Source organism: Myxocyprinus asiaticus, chromosome 38 (assembly GCF_019703515.2).
Source record: "Myxocyprinus asiaticus isolate MX2 ecotype Aquarium Trade chromosome 38, UBuf_Myxa_2, whole genome shotgun sequence".
NCBI lineage: Eukaryota > Metazoa > Chordata > Actinopteri > Cypriniformes > Catostomidae > Myxocyprinus > Myxocyprinus asiaticus.
The window spans coordinates 40,463,194-40,481,323 of record NC_059381.1 but is presented as its reverse complement, the minus strand read 5'-3'; the positions used below and the strand labels follow the sequence as shown (position 1 = coordinate 40,481,323).

The 18,130-nt window shown below is 37.2% G+C and overlaps 1 protein-coding gene across 2 annotated transcripts in view; it reads left to right on the top strand.

Annotated features, from left to right (window-relative positions):
- Positions 1–477: 477 nt before the first annotated feature.
- LOC127429135 (protein Red-like) overlaps positions 478–18,130 on the top strand; it is a 42,478-nt gene continuing 24,825 nt past the window's right edge. For both annotated transcript variants that reach the window (XR_007895235.1, XM_051677980.1), the window contains exons 1-9: positions 478–593; positions 1,203–1,269; positions 2,109–2,201; positions 2,345–2,404; positions 4,599–4,766; positions 4,882–4,996; positions 6,209–6,279; positions 6,361–6,407; positions 17,697–17,860. Coding sequence is in view for 1 of the 2 variants with exons in the window: in XM_051677980.1 (XP_051533940.1) it covers positions 578–593; positions 1,203–1,269; positions 2,109–2,201; positions 2,345–2,404; positions 4,599–4,766; positions 4,882–4,996; positions 6,209–6,279; positions 6,361–6,407; positions 17,697–17,860 (801 nt within the window). In the remaining variant the exon portion in view is untranslated. The remainder of the gene's footprint in view (positions 594–1,202; positions 1,270–2,108; positions 2,202–2,344; positions 2,405–4,598; positions 4,767–4,881; positions 4,997–6,208; positions 6,280–6,360; positions 6,408–17,696; positions 17,861–18,130) is intronic.

Sequence of the window (18,130 nt, the reverse complement as noted above, 5' to 3'; positions counted from 1 at the left end):
ATATATATATATATATATATATATATTTAGTGTAAAATTATAACATGATACTTTGTGTAGTATTTCCCTGGAATTAGTTTTAAAAAACGAATTACCACAGCTGTGAGGGGGTATAATCTTACAGCTGCTGAGAGAGTAACAGTAAATTTGGCATCTTCTCCCATCTGACTGTCTTAATCCACCACTCTATTTTTTTCCTCTTCTGGAAAGTCATTCAAACGTAACAGTGGATTTGCTCTTGGGTAAGTGAAAATAATATTTGCTGTGATCTCCCATTCACTCCCATTCACCTCTTTCGAAATTTACCCTGCAACCGTTTACTTCCGCGTTCCAAAACCCGGAGTGTGAAAAAGGTTTCTTGACATAAAATGTAAAATCTGGGGTCCTCTTCAAGCAAAACTCGATGTGAAGTGTAGAAAAAAAAATCTATTCTGTTCTCATCAAGCTCGACATGTGGCGCTAATGTGCTTGGACTTCAGTGAACACGCTCCAAGTGGAGCGGAAGTGACGTCAGCTGATGCGTTCTTATTGTTGAAGAGCGTTAGTCGTGTTAAAGAGCGATTTGTTAAATTCCATCATGCCCGAACGCGAATGTAAGTATTTAATCATGTTTATTAAATATTAGTTCAATGTACGAGTGAAAAATGTCTTAAAATATGCGCTTTTTGTCACTAACACGCGAGCAACTCGACGCGCCTGTTATGATAAATGTTCCGTCTAAACTCAATTTTATTCGACAAATAAAATATACATAAATATTTTCAAATATAAGACACTCAAGAAGAGTTTTGTGCAGGTTCCTTCAGACAGAAACACATGAACACAAATATAGCAAAACTACTGAAACCAAATCGTCAGTGTTTACAAATGTGCACAATCAGGAAGTACTGAAATACGTCAGGTGCCGCAATAATAGTGTGGAGGGCTACACGTGCTGTAAATACTATAATTACTGTAAATTTTCTTGCAAACGGCGTAAATGATGACTTCGCAGAGCACTTCGAAGAGAGAACAACAACAATAATGATAGCATGCCAACATTCTGCTTAATATCATCTTTTGTGTTCCATGGAAGAAATGAAGTCGATGAATGATGAAAGTGTTGTAATTTTGAGTGAACCAACCCTTTATGCAGTGTGCGGTGCAGACGATTATTTCAGGATATATGGCTGAAATATGTTGATGTATTGTGCCTCTTTCAGCTGAAGTGTATTCTAATCCTCTGGCTCCAGACGGTCATGAGGTAGAGGATCATCGATCAGCGCTGCAGTAAGTTATCTTCTCCTTCACTTAATATTAATATTGGTATTAAGTCCACCTTACGAATTGTTGAAAAAAGAGGCACACATCGAATGTGGTAATGAACATTACGCAAAAAATTATGTTGATTGAATTTAACTTGTGTTAAACCCTGGAATTTTGCTTTAACTGTATCTTGGAATGGAATAAAATATATTTTTAATATTTACAATGGTCATAATTTTTGAAAAAACACACTAAAATAATGAAAATATACTCTACCGGTCAAAATGGTAGACACATCTACTCATTCTTTATGAGTACTTTTTTCCACATTTTAGAATAATAGAAATAAAACTGTGAAACCATGAATAAAAAAAATGTAAGTATGGGCATTATGTACTGACAAAAGTAATGTTAAAGAAACCAAAACTCATATTTTAGCTTCTTCTTTACACTGGATATTCTCTCAAGCAGCATAATGAGGCAGTGTTCAGGAGGCACAATTTATATTTTAATACAAACTAATTTGAAACATCTTATAAGGTAAATTTATTTTCAAAGAATATTTTATTCTTACATTATCTTCAGCATAAATTGAAATGTAAAAAATGAAACTCTTAAAATATGATGTAATAATTAACATAAAGTCAGTAATTTTAATGTCAGTGGTGTTACCACAATATAGATATATGAATAGGACTTGTATGTAAAGAACTTTTTCCTTGGGCACCAGGTCATGTGCGATGAGGGAATAGACACTGACAAAACACAACATGTCTTATGTTGTTAATTCTTGAAGGGCCTTTCTGTTTTGCCAGCGGTTTTACCTCCGTTTAAGTTATATCTCATCTGTTTGTGACACTCAGATCCAAGCTGACCAATGATGACTTCAGGAAGCTTCTGATGACCCCTAGAGCCACCCCATCCTCAGCTCCGCCCTCCAAATCACGCCATCATGAGTACGCTCTTACATTTTAGCAACTTTATTCAGATCAGCTTATTCGAGTGTTATTCGAGTTTCTTATTGAGATGTGGAGTGTATGTGTGCAGCTTATGTTTAACCAGTCTCATTAAATCAGTTTTTATGTGATACATTTTTCAGGATGCCACGGGAATATAATGAGGATGAGGATCCTGCAGCTCGCAGACGGAAAAAGAAAAGGTAAGTAAAGGAACAGTGATTTAACAGTGAATAAATAATTTATTTTTCCATGGCCCTTTGGTTTCCACAATGCAGAAAACATGAACGTAATTTGGAATTTTCTCATAAAAATGTAAGAGAGAGCGAGATTTGGCACTGTCAGCCAAATAAAAGTGAGAAAACAGCACTTTTTAATGCAGAAATAAGTTACGCACTACTTTTAAAATTAATGTTGCGCAACTCTTGTTTTATATGAATTTATAACTTCGCTGTTTTACCAGAATCTCACTTGTCAGTTGTTCATGAACGTAATTTTTTTTAATCGCAATGAAAAACGTAATTTGTATGGAAGGTGAGATGCATTATGAAGTTTTTATTCAGAAAGTCCATGAGTTTTGATGGGTATCAGATGTCACTCAAACTTGCACAGCATTATAATATTTTTTTATCTTTAATATAAATATTTTAATCTTTAATGGTAAAATATTAGTTTGTTCCATATACTTTCTGCACTAAAAGTATCTGTCTGTACTGAAGCATTTGCTAACTAGCCTTTCTGTTAGTTTTCATTAAATAGTTCAGATGCAAGCGTCTACCAAATGTGGAATTTTCTTTGTCAATACATTTGAAAGGTGTATTTTTTCCTCATTAAAAAAGATTAACGCCTAAAGACATGAATTGTAAATTTGCAATATATGTAGGAAATCATGACCACTCACATTAGTATATTCAGATGCAATGTGCGTTATGTGTAAACCCTGCAATTTTGTTTTATTCTCTTCTGATTGAGTTTGCTGAATTTGAGGGACTACATGATGTTAGCCAATCATAACAGTGAGCATTTACGTTGAAGTTTTAAGGAAGCGCTTTGGCCAAAACTGAGCTTTTCAGACAGAGGGCCAAAAACAGGGTGGAAAATGATCATACATTACTAAATTGTGACTGTTTTGGTGCAAAAAAACTTTTATAACATTATCATTGGACCTCAGGGAAGATAATACAATTATTTAAAAAAAGCATTTCATGACCCTTTCAAACTGTTCATCTCAAACACAACTGTTAACCCAGGGCATCATAAACATCAAACAGTTTACTTAAGTTTTTGGAGTGTTTTTAACTGCCCCATTCTTCAATAACAGTTCCTTTGCAAATCTTGAATCGCATTTTGTGTGTTTACAAGCAATCCATGCTGACATGAGCCGAAAAAAATGCACATACATTGTCCACCAAAGCACCAAAACGGTCGAAGACATCTATCGTCAAAGATGTCCTACGTTTACATACACAAACAATTAAAAATAGTGCAGATGGGCGAAAGAGCACGTCCATGATGCGTTTGTGCTCAAATAAACAAGAGGCAGCAGCTGAATGAGAGAATTGCTTCTCCCTTTCAGAGTTGTAACTTTACACCCCCTCTTTTAAAAGTAGCAAGATACATGGCAGCGGTCAAAGTGTCTGTGTAGTTCATGTTTTTATACAAAATAATTCAAAATAGTCCAGATGGGTCCCCTTTGGTGTTACACAAGGCCTGCCATCTGGACTTGACCTGCGTGCCAGTGGGCGGGGCCAAGGGTGCGATGATGCATGATGTGGGATGTGTAAATACAAATGAGCAATGTGTTCTGATGTCAGTAACACAGAGATTTCAAAATGACGTTTCAGCAGGGTGGCATGGCAACTATAAATGCTCTTTTTAGACTGGTGAGGAAGTTTTGAGTTCTGAAATTTATAGTATGTTTTTATAGTACAATTACCTCTTATGTCTAAATATCAAGGACAGTTTTATTCTCCATTTCATGACCCCTTTAAAAAGAAGACTCCAGTCATATCAGTAACCTTATGAAAGCTGTTTTATTCTACATGGAGAGGGTTTGCACATGGGGGCTGCCATTTTAGAATCACATGACTAGCCGAATACTACTTGCTTAATCTCAGTAACCGTCCTGTTATTTGACACTTTCACTCATTGATTAAAGTAATCATGGCTGACTGTGAATACAAAATTTCTACAATGGCATCTGAAGCTGAAACCTATTGATTTTAAATGATGCTGCATCCAAGCCGAAAGGTGTCAGTGTAAGTCCAAGATGACACAAAGACAAAAGTTATTGAGTGCACCTTTAAATTACACGAAATGAAATATAATAGAGCAAAATAGAGAATGTAAAAGACAAAGTTTTGGTAATTTTTTGTTGATTTATGGTTTTCTGTAAAGTTACTACGCTAAACTGCGACAGCAGGAGATGGAGAGAGAGCGTGAGTTGGCAGAAAAATATCGCGATCGTGCTCGAGAGAGACGTGACGGCGTTAATAAAGACTATGAGGAGACGGAGCTCATCAGCACCACTGCAAACTACAGAGCCGTGGGGCCCACTGCAGAGGCGTGAGTTTCCTTGCCATTTGTTTGTTTAACACATAATGACACACAACATACATGCAGCACAAGTTTTAAATTGAAATTATAATTGTAATATGTCGCTGTCTGTTTTTTGGTGTAGTGACAAATCTGCGGCTGAGAAGAGGCGTCAGTTGATCCAGGAATCCAAGTTCTTGGGTGGTGATATGGAGCACACTCACTTGGTGAAGGGTTTGGATTTTGCCCTGCTACAGAAGGTATGATGGCACAACTGCTGTTTAAAAAATTAATAGGACTGTCAAGTTTGTGTATTAATTTAGTACAATTAATTATTAAAAAAAAAATAATAATAATTTTTTTTTTAAATAATGCATTTAATCATGCCCCTGACCCATACTTACATTTCATAAGGACTTTTCCTATCATTTGAACATAGTCGAGTCTTGAAGGAATAGTTCACCCAAAAATAAGAATTGTCATAATTTACTCTTTCCAAACCACAATGACTTTCTTATGCAGAACACAAAACTTGAAATTGTATTGAATATCCTGTTCCGTCTTTTCAATAAAATGGCAGCTAAAAGTGTCTCACTTCAAAGCATTAAGCATGATTCATATGCCACTGCCTGAACCTTGAACTTAGGATAAACCTCACCGAAATGACCTGCTGGTTTAATGGAATACATAGACTATCAGTTAATTGCCAACAAAAGCCTTCATCGGCCAACTAACAAAGGACAATGCGTCAATTCGAACTTCTGCAGTTAATCCAGGCTGAACTTCAAAGACATTAGACATTAATCATATAGTTCATACAAAATCTTTGTATAAACACTGGCCCTTAACACTTACATAGTTTACTAATTTTAATTGCACTGCACATAAATAACTAATATTGGCATTATATGCGTGCTAGTTAGCCAGAATGGAACTGTAAGCCTGGTTTCTCCCAAGGTTATTTTTCTCCATTAACCAACATCTTATGGAGTTTTGTGTTCCTTGCCACAGTCACCTTCGGCTTGCTCACTAGGGTTCTAAATACAATTATTGTTTAACTGTTTAATTATTTATTTTTGTACACAATTTACAATCATATTTAATCAAACTACACAATGATGACTCTAAGATTTTATAGACATTACAGTTTAATTTTCTGTTAATGCATATTCTGTAAAGCTGCTTTGAAACGATGTGTGTTGTGAAACGCACTATACAAATAAATATGACTTGACTTGTTCACAGTGGCTCATGTTGTAATGCGGGAACTTGGGTTGTTTATCTTTAAAAACAATACAAGTTTTTGCGTCAACACATGCCACTGTGAAAAAACTTCTAAAGGGAAGAGAACATGACCCATGGTATCAAGAAAAAGTAGTGTGTTATTGTGGCTGTAATTGAAAGACCTATCAATACACCATTACAGGGCTGCATGTTTACCTTCATATAATTTATATTGTTTATATTTTCAGGTCAGAGCTGAAATCACTAGTAAGGAGAGAGAAGAGGAAGATATGATCGAAAAAGTGCAAAAAGAAGTCAAGTATGTTTCAGGATAACCTCATCCTTCATTCAGCCCAGTTCAGTTTAGCGTATCTTTAACAGGAACTTTTGTGTTTGACAGGAAAGATGAAGATCCAGAGCAGAAGATTGAGTTCAAGACTCGTCTGGGTGAGTTTACTGATTATCAACAAATAACACGTCACAGGTCAGATTCGAACCTGTGACACCTGCGTAAGCAGCATGTCGAAAGCATATGCCAGTTCCATTAGGATGTCACGCCACCTGTTCTTGATTATTGAGGCCCAAAATGGCTGAATTTGCTGCGGCTTTTCTTAAAAACTGTTATGTCATTTGCAGTGTTTTTGGTGATGTTTTGCAGTAAAAACTTGTGAATAATCACTTTGTACTTATGTAAATTGTCAATAATTGCTTTCACACAATCAGCCTTTTCCGGAAAATTAGCTGCAAATTTCTGTTTAGAGGACGTGTGAACACAGGCCCATTTCAAAATACAGATAAATCAGCTTTTGCAATTTCCCTGAATTAAAAATTTAATTTTTGTCCGTAGCCATTGCCGGCAAATGTATGAGACAGAGTATTTTTGGATTCTATTCTGATTTTAGAAGTTGTTTGCTAAGCCGTTTCCGGATTACACTATTGGCTAGCCTTCTATAAGCTTCTCACAATAAGTTGCTGGAATTTTGGCCCATTCCTCCAGACAAAACTGGTGTAACTGAGAGAGGTTTGTAGGCCTCCTTGCTCACACAGGCTTTTTCAGTTATGCCTACAAATTTTCCATCAGACTGAGGTCAGGGCTTTGTGATGGTCACTCCAACACCTTGGCTTTGTTGTCTTTAAGCCATTTTGCCACAACTTTGGAGGTATGCTTGGGGTTATTGTCCATGGTTATTGTCCTTCCTGGCTGATGTCTTGAGATGTTACTTCAATATATCCACATAATTTTCCTTCCTCATAAAACCATCTATTTTGTGAAGTGCACCAGTCCCTCCTGCAGCAAAGCAACCCCACAACGTGATGCTGCCACCCCCATGCTTCATGGTTGGGATGGTGTTCTTTGGCTTGCAAACCTCACCCTTTTTCCTCCAAACATAACGATGGTCATTGTGGCCAAACAGTTCAATATTTGTTTCATCAGACCAGAGGAAAGTTCTTCAAAAAGTACGATCTTTATCCCCATGTGCACTTGCAAACTGTAGTCTGGCTTTTTTATGGCCGTTTTGGAGCAGTGGCTTCTTCCTTGCTGAGCAGCCTTTCAGGTTATGTCGATACAGAACTCGTTTTACTGTGGATATAGATACATGTCTACCTGTTTCCTCCAGCATTTTCACAAGGTCCTTTGCTGTTGTAATTGGATTGATTTGCACTTTTCGCACCAAACTACGTTCATCTCTAGGAGATGAAATGCATCTCGTTCCTTGGTGGTATGATGGCTGTGTGGTCCCATGGTGTTTAAACTTGTGTACTATTGTTTGTGCAGATGAATGTGGTACCTTCAGGCCTTTGGAAATTGCTCCCAAGGATGAACCAGACTTGTGGAGATCCACACATTTTTCTTTCTTTCTTTTTTTTTTGAGGTCTTTGCAGATTTCTTTTGATTTTCCCATGATGTCAAGCAAAGAGGCACCGAGTTTGAAGGTAGGCCTTAAATACATCCACAGGTACACTTCCAGTTGACGCCAATTAGCCTATCAGAAGCTAACTGGCTGATTGCCTAAAGGCTTGAAAAAATTTTCTGTAATTTTCCAAGCTGCTTAAAGGCACAGTTAACTTAGTGTATGTAAACTTCTGACCCACTGGAATTGTGATATAGTCAATTAAAAGTGAAACAATCTGTCTGTAAACAATTGTTGGAAAAGTGACTCATGTCATGCACAAAGTAGATGTCCTAAACGACTTGCCAAAACTATAGTTTGCCAATATGAAATCTGTGGAGTGGTTAAAAAAGGAGTTTTAATGATTTCAACCTAAGTGTATGTGAACTTCTGACTTCAACTGTACATACACTCACATGCTTAGGGTAGTTGTAGTCCTTATTTAACAACTTGTTAGCAATGTAAAAAAATTTTTTTTTTACACTGTGGCTTCAAAATAAAAAGTGTCATTTGTTGTCTTCAAGTAAAGACTACAACTGACCTTATTTTATTGCTTATTTTTCTTAAATTGGCAAACCCTATTATAAAAACCCATAGGAAATGAGAGAGGGAACCCAAGACGAATTAGCCTTTTGGGTCGGCTATGTTGGATCTAATGATCTAATTAGAATTTTTTAATGGCAACCTAAGTGTGTTGCTTTAATAGAGCAAACATACCATATTTTCCAGAATATAAGTCGCAGTTTTTTTCATCATCTGAAAGGTCATGCGACTTATAGTCCGAAGCGACTTGTATACATAATTTATTCGTAATTAATGTAGGCCATTCAAATGCACGCACAATAAAACACATATGCTAACACACAAACAGATGAAAACATCAGTTAAAGAGATGGTAGTAGTGATTTAAAGTGGCCAATTCAGAGTATTTTGCCTTTAAAAACTACTTTATGCAACCAGTTTAAATATTCTGTCCCATCAACATTATTGTTCTGACAAACTCTAGACCGCTGTCAAACGCAACTCCTTACATGCCCACGAAATGATTTGTCATCATGTACTAAAAACATTCAGGTAGTGAACCAGATAGTTAGTGCAGAGAAAAGTTTGCTAATATCAGAGATATCCACAGATAGACAGTCTCTAATGTTAATGAATGAATAGAATACAACAGGCATACCGTTTTATTTACAGACTAAAAGCTGTTTATTTGTATACAGCATAGTTACAATGCATAAAGATGAGTATTTGCTGAGGTAATCTTCATAATGGAGCGGATCTGACATGTTGAGCAGCTGAAGGGAAGTCGGGACTCGGGTGGCTTCTCCCTGGTCCTTGTGCCGTATTTAACCTCAGTCAGTGCAACTAAAGCAGCGCTGCGCCGCAGACTCCCCAAATTCTAGAGACATTTATATTTGACACGCCATTGTACTATTCTGTGAAACGACTTGGGGCAGCCCAGAGAAAATATCAACTGAATCAGCAGGAAGTTGCAGTGAGTAGTAGTTGTTAGCTAGAACAACATCAGATCACAACTTAAAAACCTTTACAATAATCTTTGTAATAAAAGCATCTAACTTCAATCTGGTTTTGTTTTTATTCGATATTCAGGCACCGGACGAATACTTGTATGTATGCCTAAAAAATGCCAATAGTATATTTATTGACCTTATACTCCTATAAATTTATAGAAGCATATAGATATGCTACAGTATTAAACAATTTTCACACAAACTATATAAAACAATTTATAACTAAAGAGTAATGCTACGGTCTCTGCGACATTCAAGGTGTAGAAGGCACCGCTTCTATATTTTATGCTTATATACAGTATGCTTACACCTGTAGGAAATTCAGAAGTGAAGACCAGGGGATTCGGGTACGTCTTCAGCAGAATTCTTTATTGAGAACATGCTGTGTGGTGCTGCAGTCAACGAGTCCAACTAAGTGAGACTTACATTGTAGTTTTATAGACATTTTGGTGGGCAGTCCTTCAAGTGAAGACAAAGTATTCAGTTGATGACCATTAACTAAGTATGCAAAGGAAGTAAACAGTTGTAAGAACCCACCCCAGACCTTGGAGTGTCACCAGCTCTTAATCCAATCAGCATAACTATATCACTTAGACCACTTCATTATTATAGACATAAAGCAAAGCTCACACCTAAAGTCTTAACATTTGACTCAGACATTAACCATGGACGTCAATTCAGGGATTGGGATGGAGACATCAAGTGCCATCAAAGGTGATAGCCTCAGTCACTAATGCCCATTTGACTCAAAATGAGGTGAATAGGAGCTGGCAGAGACCTCCACTTAGCAACTCTGTTTAACAGTGTAATGCAGCTGATGCTGTTGTTCTCTCTACTCCGTCAAAACATAGTAATTTTAAATGTATGTTTCCACACACCCATATATACTCTTTTAGATATGCAAACTAAAACATGCAGTTAGTGACTAACACAACTCACTGAGCCTTATTCGTGAAACATAAGTATAGAAAATGTGTGTGTAAATGCTTATGTAAATTGTCCCATTGAACTAATTGGGGCAATTAATGCAAGAATGGTTTTATTAACAATTTACAGTGTGCTTTGCTCATGTGTCATGAATTGACTAAATTTTCATTGACCTGTGTTTTTGTAATAAGCTTCAAACTTCAGTTTAGTTGTTTTTATTCAGTATTCAATAAAAGGCACTAGACATAATTGTATTTATGCCTCAAAACACTTATAAATCATTATAGAATATTTCTTGACCTTATACTCAAAGTTTTCCAAACAAACTATACAAAAGAATTTAAACCTAAAGAGCAATGCTACAGCCATTAATTCAAGGCATTGAAGGCACCGTTCTTATATTTTACGCTTATAAAATTGAACTGCTTACATTCATATACGCTCTTACAGAAATGCTAACATGCAGTGTAAAGCAAACTCATTGGGCCTTATTCATGAAACATGACCAAAACAAATTTGTGTGTAAATGCATGCGTATTTAAATGAAATCCACAGTTTTCACTAATTGTTTTACTTACGATTTGTACACAAATTTGTTCTGCTCATGTTTCAGGAATAAGTCAATTACGTAATTTTCACTGACCCGTGTTAGATTTTGTGCCCTTAATGTTGATTTTTTTTTGCAGTGTAAAAGTTTTTAGAACCTTTGTAATAAAAAGCGACAAACTTCTATTTCTGTTTATGAAAGATTCTTTATCCATAAAATGAAATGGTCGGAAAGTAAAACTTTTTTTTTTTTTTAAATAAATGTTTATTGAATAAACTTCAAGGCATGTTACATAGATTTCAGATACTAACTGCAAATAAGAAGTCTGACAGTTTTCTAGTATGTTAAACTGTTTCAACCCATAAGCAAGTATAGAAGCAAACAGCACAGAACATACCCACCTCCCCTAATTCGCCCTCCCGCACGCCCATTCTCCCCAGTGTCATAAGGGGGAACAAAATACATTTCTTTGAGGAACAGACGGGGGAAAAAATTATAAATAATTAAAAATATTAGTAATAATAATAATAATAACAATTAACTAATTAAATGGAGAGAAAAAAATGGGGAGGGGGGTATAGAGAGGAGTTAAACTGATTATATGTCTATCAAAGTTAAAGAGTTAATATAGGAGAGAAAAGGGTCCCAAGTTCTGTGAAATCTTTTCACAGATCCTCTGACTGTGTGCTTGATTTTTTTCTAAGTGGAGAAAAGATATTAAATCTTTTAACCAAGAAGTTGTGCAGGGGGGTCAGGGGACACACCGAAAATAGAAATTAAAGGACACAGGATTAAGGAAATATCAAGAACTTCAGAAAGAGTTTTTAAAAAAAGATGTCCAAAAAGTGTCAAGCTTTGGCCAGGAGAAGAATGTATGCATGTGGTCTGCTGGGGAGAAAGAGCACCTGATACAGGAGTCATCCGTACCAGGAAACAATTTCTTCATCCTGGCCCTAGTGTAGTGGATCCTGTAAACCACTTTAAACTGAATAAGACTCATTCAAACGCATGCACAAGTGGAGTTGATCCTAAGCAGTGCGTCCCTCCACCAGTTTTCATCCAGCTTGAGACCCAGCCCCTTTTCCCATGTATCTTTTAACCAAGAAAGAGAAGACGATTGTGAAGTAAGAAGAAGATTATAAATTGCTGAAATATTATTTTGTGATTCTTGGGGAGACATTATTTTTTCTAGCACAGTTTTCTCAGGCAGTTTAGAAAAGGATGTGAAATGAGTTCTTGCAAAGTTGCACAACTGAAAGTATCTGAATAGTCTAGAGTAGAGGGAAAAATAGGTGATTGTTGTAAATAGGGGTGAGGACAGAAGGCAATTTTAAAGGTGAGTATGTAAGATTCAGAAACTCTTGTTATTAATAACACCTGTGGCCGTTAAGTGAACTGCAGCCTGTTGCTCGTGATCGCGCTCGTGCACACACTCCATAGGGACGCGAGCAAGCATGACTCCATAGGGAAGCGAGACTAATCATGATTCACCGGCATCATGATAACAGATGAGGTAGCATAATAAAAATTACACTGTTATGATTGTTTAACTACGAACTTTGAGACTGTATATTATATTTGACTCCCCAGTGCTGGAACAGGGCTAAAACAAAGTGTGGATATAGGTCTGAATATGCAAGACTGTAGTTTGAAGTAATCACTTTTCTTTGCATGATACATTGACTGCATTTATACGATAGCCTATGTCGGAGTTAGCTAGCTAGCCAGCTTTATCAGTAGCTGTTAGCTAAATTTGGTTGATGATGACAGTAGCTGTTTGTAAATAGACTGTACATAATAAATATGTTGACACAATTCAGTATTGATGTGATTCCAGCACAACTGTCATTTTGATATATCGATGCGCTATTGTTTTATAATTATAGATTGTGTATAGTTTCTGTATAACCAAGTTACGTTACAATGGGTCTTTTTGCATTATCTTGAACATTGTCTAGCATTCATTTCATGTGTTATTTTAGTTTACCTTGCTGAATATTTACAGATTAACATTATGTCAGTTACTGTGAATCACCATACCTGACTTTTAGTATAAAGAGAAGATCGTCGAAATTATTTGAAAGTTACGAAGCAAGGTAGCTTGCAATTTATCAGCGTTAGCAGGCAAGATCAAGTTAGCTAAAATTACACAGATCAATCCTTATGGCACTATATTTCACATGCTTTGCAGTTATGCAAGCTTGCCTGTCCAATAAGAAGAACGCCAATTCAGGGTCAGTTTTGATCCCCAAAACCAAACGAAGGTCCCTCCAGTAATCAAACGTCCTGCCGATGTTCACTCTAGTTTTCGCTTGACCATGATCACGTTCCCGCTTAGCCAGATGGGATTCAGTAAATGTGTGTTTTTTTTTTTTTTGGCTTACTCAGAGTTTGTGTAGGAGTCAGTGTTGTGCTGGGAGCCGGACGTTTGCTGGATTCCCTCTATAAGATAATGTTACCTAGTGTTACAGACGGTCTGTTGTCGTTGTTGAATAGCGAAAGAGAAACTACTGTCTGAGGAAAGGCTCTCGGGAGCGCGCATAAACGTCACATCCTTTGGATTTTCCCGGCAAAAGCGACCCGCTCCCTTCGCATGGAAATCAGTCCACAGGCTTTAATAGGCAACCTAGGAAGTCCGGGAAGGGCTAATTTAAGTTGCGTTACAAGCCGTTCACACATTGGCAAAAAAAGGCAAATATTACATGAAAAATGTTACATATTGCACCTTTAATCTAAAGTGTTGTCTAAACTGTTTCCAGATCTTTAGTGAGGAAAGTGCAATTGCGTAGTTAGTGTACTGGGAGGACGTATTGGGATGGGAGCAAAGAGCAATGCAGGAAGAGAGGATAAAGTGCAAGAGTTGGCTTCAATAATGCACCAATCAAACATTTTTGAAGGTTGGCAGCCCAATAATACAGCATCATGTTGGGTAAGGTAAAGCCCCCATCCTGTTTAAGCCTCTGGAGAGCTGCCTTTTGGTTTACCAGCCCAGATGTAAGATAGTAAAGTGGAGTTAAGTGAGTTAAAAAAAAAGATTTAGGAAGAAAGAGGAAGAGTCTGAAAAAGAAATGGGATTCGAAGTAGAACGTTCATTTTGATTGTTTCAATTCGACCTACAAGCAAAAGAGGTAACACGCTCCATCGCTGAAGGTCCAGTTTAATCCTCTCAGTCAGTTTCGTGAAATTATTCCTGTGAAGCGAGCTAAGAGAATGAGAAATGCTGACACCTAAATATTTAAAGCCACTAGGGGATAGGTGAAAGGGCAGTGCACCTGGAGAGATTAGTTTGGCCAGCTGGTTGACAGGAAAACATATGTTCTTTGCAATATTCAGTTTGTAACCTGAAAACACTCCAAAGGCCTTTAACAAATTCACTATACCATCAGGACAGTTTACTGGGTCTTGGACATATAATAATAGATCATAAGCATACAGTGCTACTCTGTGTTCGATGCCGCCTCTATGTATGCCTGAGAACAATGTGGAACATTTCAGAGCTATAGACAGTGGTTCTATAGCCAATGCAAAGTGTAGAGGTGAAAGGGGGCATTCCTGGCATGTGCCGTGAGTGAGAGGAAAAGGAGGAGAGATTTCAGAGTTTGTTTTAACACTAGCTAATGGAGCAGAATATAGAAGGCAAATCCATGAGATAAATTTAGAACTAAAGCCAAATTTTTGTAGGACTGTAAATAAATATTGCCATTCCATGCGATCAAACGCCTTCCCTGCATCCAATGAAATGACCATTTCAGGAGTTGCAGAAGCAGAGGGAGACAAAATTACATTCAGGAGTCTACGGACACTAGATGACAACTGATGACCCAAAATAAAGCCTGTTTGGTCCTCTGATATGATACTATGGAGGCAGGTCTCAAGACGGCATGCCAACACTTTCGCTAATAGCTTGACATTAAGAAAACTGATGGGTCTATAGCTACCGCATAAGTTAGGGTCCTTATCTTTCTTTATTATAAGAGAAATCAAAGCCTGGTTCAGCATTGGTGGTAAAACAACCTGCTCTATTATTAGATGTCATTAAAGACATCTAATAATAAAGGAGCAAGCTGCATGGCTAACCTCTTATAGAACTCCACTGGGAAACCATCATATTTTTCTGCATCAGAGATATGCAGGAAGTGATTTCTTCTAAGCCCAGTGGTTCATCTAAGCTTTTTGCCATTTCTCCACTTATGGTTGGTATATCTAAATTATTAAGAAAAGACTCCATACCAGAAGTATCAGAGGGGAGCTGCCATTTGTAAAGGTTGGAGTATAAGGAAGAAAACTCAGAATTGATTTTTACTGGGTCTGTGGTCAGATTCTGAGAGGAGGTATATACTTGTGATATGAAGTGAGAGGCATAACGATGCCTTAGCTGCGAGGCTAGGAGGTGAATAGCCCTGTCCCCATGTTCAAAATAAGTTGCTCTTGTCTGTTGTAGTAGGTGTTCCGCTTTGCTCGTTGATAATAGATTGAATTCACTTTGCAGTTGTAGACATTTAGCTGTCAGAACAGGATTCGGTGAGGAGGCCTGTTGCCTATCTATGTCTAGAATAGCATTCGTGCGTTGTTCCTGTCTCACCCTTATGATTTTGGCCAGATGTGCACTGAAGGAAATTATATGCCCACGGATAAAAGCTTTAAACATTTCCATAAAAGCGATGGGGATGTTTATTCAGACCTGTTGGTCTCTAAAAAGAAATCAGTATTTGTGGATACGTAGTCGCAGAACTCTGCGCTGGCCAGCAACCGAGTGTTCAGTTTCCATCCTCCTTGATGTCTACGTGAACCTGAAGGGAGGCAGAGGGTCTAGTATGTGAGGGACTTGATCAGAAATTACTATAGCAGTATATTCTGTAGATCTGACAGAGGGTAGAAGGGCCCTGTCAATAATTAAAAAAAATCAATACGAGAATAGACTTGATGGACAATAGAGAAGTAAGAAAAATCTTTAGTAGAAGGGTGAAAAAAGCATCAGGGGTCAACACACCCCATCTGAGCCATAAGTGCTGATAAGGTCTTAGACATTGCTGTTGGTATAGTTGATTTGAATTGTGAACGGTCAAGGCATGAGTTAACAACACAGTTGAAATCCCCTCCCAATATTAAATGTGTCCAAATTTGGTGGGAAAATATTTTAGACATAAAACTTGGGTTGTCCCAGTTTGGTGCATACACATTAACCAATACAACTGGTGTTTGGTAAAGAATACCAGAAACTATAATGTAATGACCATCTCTCTGATTGTGGATTCCTGAGATGCCAAAGTCAGCTGAAACAACTCGACTGAAGACCGGATAGGTTCTAAGGAGTTATTCAGTAGAACTGTATGTTCGCCGGTCATATCTTTCCTCAGCTTTTCAAGCTCTCGCACCAGCTTCTCCATTGTTAATGGCGATGCAGGGTCATCCTCCATGTTGCTACAATCTTTAGCACCCTGATTCTGGGCTTGAGTAATCGTATTACTGCTCGTTTTTCCCGCTCTACTCATTCTGCTTCTCAAGTGGAGAAATTACTTCAAGGTGAAGGCACTACGTGATGATAAATTGTATTTTATGAAGCGATTGTGCTGAAACGATTCTGAGCTCGGATAGCGTGCATCTTAACACCACATTGCGTAACCGGAAGTCAGTAAAACTAATTTGAATGTATTTCTGATAGAACTGCAATATTATTATAAGATGGTAAAGCTATGTAAAAATATTAAAGCAAAAAGATTTGTTAAAATGTTTGATTTATCTAACTTAACAGATTAATGATCTTTGTCTTTTGAAACCCCTCTTTTTATTTCTTTTATTACTATATATATATATATATATATATATATATATATATATTATTTTTATTTTATTTTTTATGTTTGAATTGTATCTGAACATGTTTAACAACATAGCCAATGTTGCCTCCGTGTCTTTTTAACAAAGAAGCAACATATCCGTGTTTTTTTTTTTTTTTTTTTTTTTTTTATCTGAACAACGCGATTTTGACCAGTTGTGACTTATATTCAGATGCGACTATTATCCGGAAAAAATGGTACATCTGTGTTGTACTTCATTTGTTTCTTTCATATTACTTATATATTTACTCAATTCATTATAATCATTTTATATATTCAAATTTACTTATTACGTTTTATATTTTTTCTTGCCATTGCAATGTATTGTTATTTCTGTTTAATTTTATATTGTGTGCTGTATTGTCTTTACAAGTTAGAGAGAGAACGTTGTCGCCATTTTAACGTCTTAGGAAGATGTTGTGAAGCAGTCATTTTCAGGATGGATGATTTAACATCCCAATGCTATATACAATAATAAATTGGACTTCCCAGTGCCACATATAAGATAATCATTGAACAATTGTTTTTAACCAGTTAGTTTGCATGAACTTCTCAAACAAAATAATTCAATAAATGTCTTGGACATTTTTTGAGAAGAGAGAGGATGATTTTAGGTAAACATGTTTGATTACTGCTTCAGTTTGCTCGCATTTATTGCTTGCATGTGCAATGCAATGTAACAAAAAGCCGTGTAGTTTTAATAGTAATGTCGCACCATTACCTGTTGTTAAAAGTAGCTTGTTATTGGAAAAGCAAATTTATTGTGAAAATAGCTAAACTTCTGTCACGCTGCTGTATAATGTAGTTAAGTTAGTAGCTTCTTTTAGTTAGTAACTTCTCAAAACTGATGTGAAGGGATTGGGTGCGGCTAGCCGGGGCACCCCAGAGATCGTTGCCCACCTAGGCACTAGGCCCTGTGCCAGGATCTGCCTCTGCTTGACTGTGGTAAGGCCATACACTTGAGTTTTTACCAGAGTTTTGTGGATTGTTCTGCTCTTTAGGTAGGAACATTTACCGCATCCTGTTCAAAGGTCGTCAGATGGAGCGAAACGAGCTGTTCCTACCTGGTCGAATGGCGTATGTGGTGGATCTGGAGGACGAGTACGCAGACACAGACATCCCAACCACCCTCATTCGCAGCAAAGCTGATTGCCCCACCATGGAGGTACAAACTCACTACAACACACTGCAAGCTGTTTTTACAGGGTTATGTTCAGAATGGAATACTACTCTATTGCTTACTGTGCAGTATACATTCACTGAGCACTTTATTAGGAACACTATACTAATACTTGGCAGGGCCTCCCTTAGCTCTCAAAATTGCCTCAATTCTTCGTGGCATGGATTCCACAATGTTGGAAACATTCCTTTGAGATTCTGGTTCATGTTGACATGATTGCATTATGCAATTTCTGCAGATTTGTCAGCTGCACAT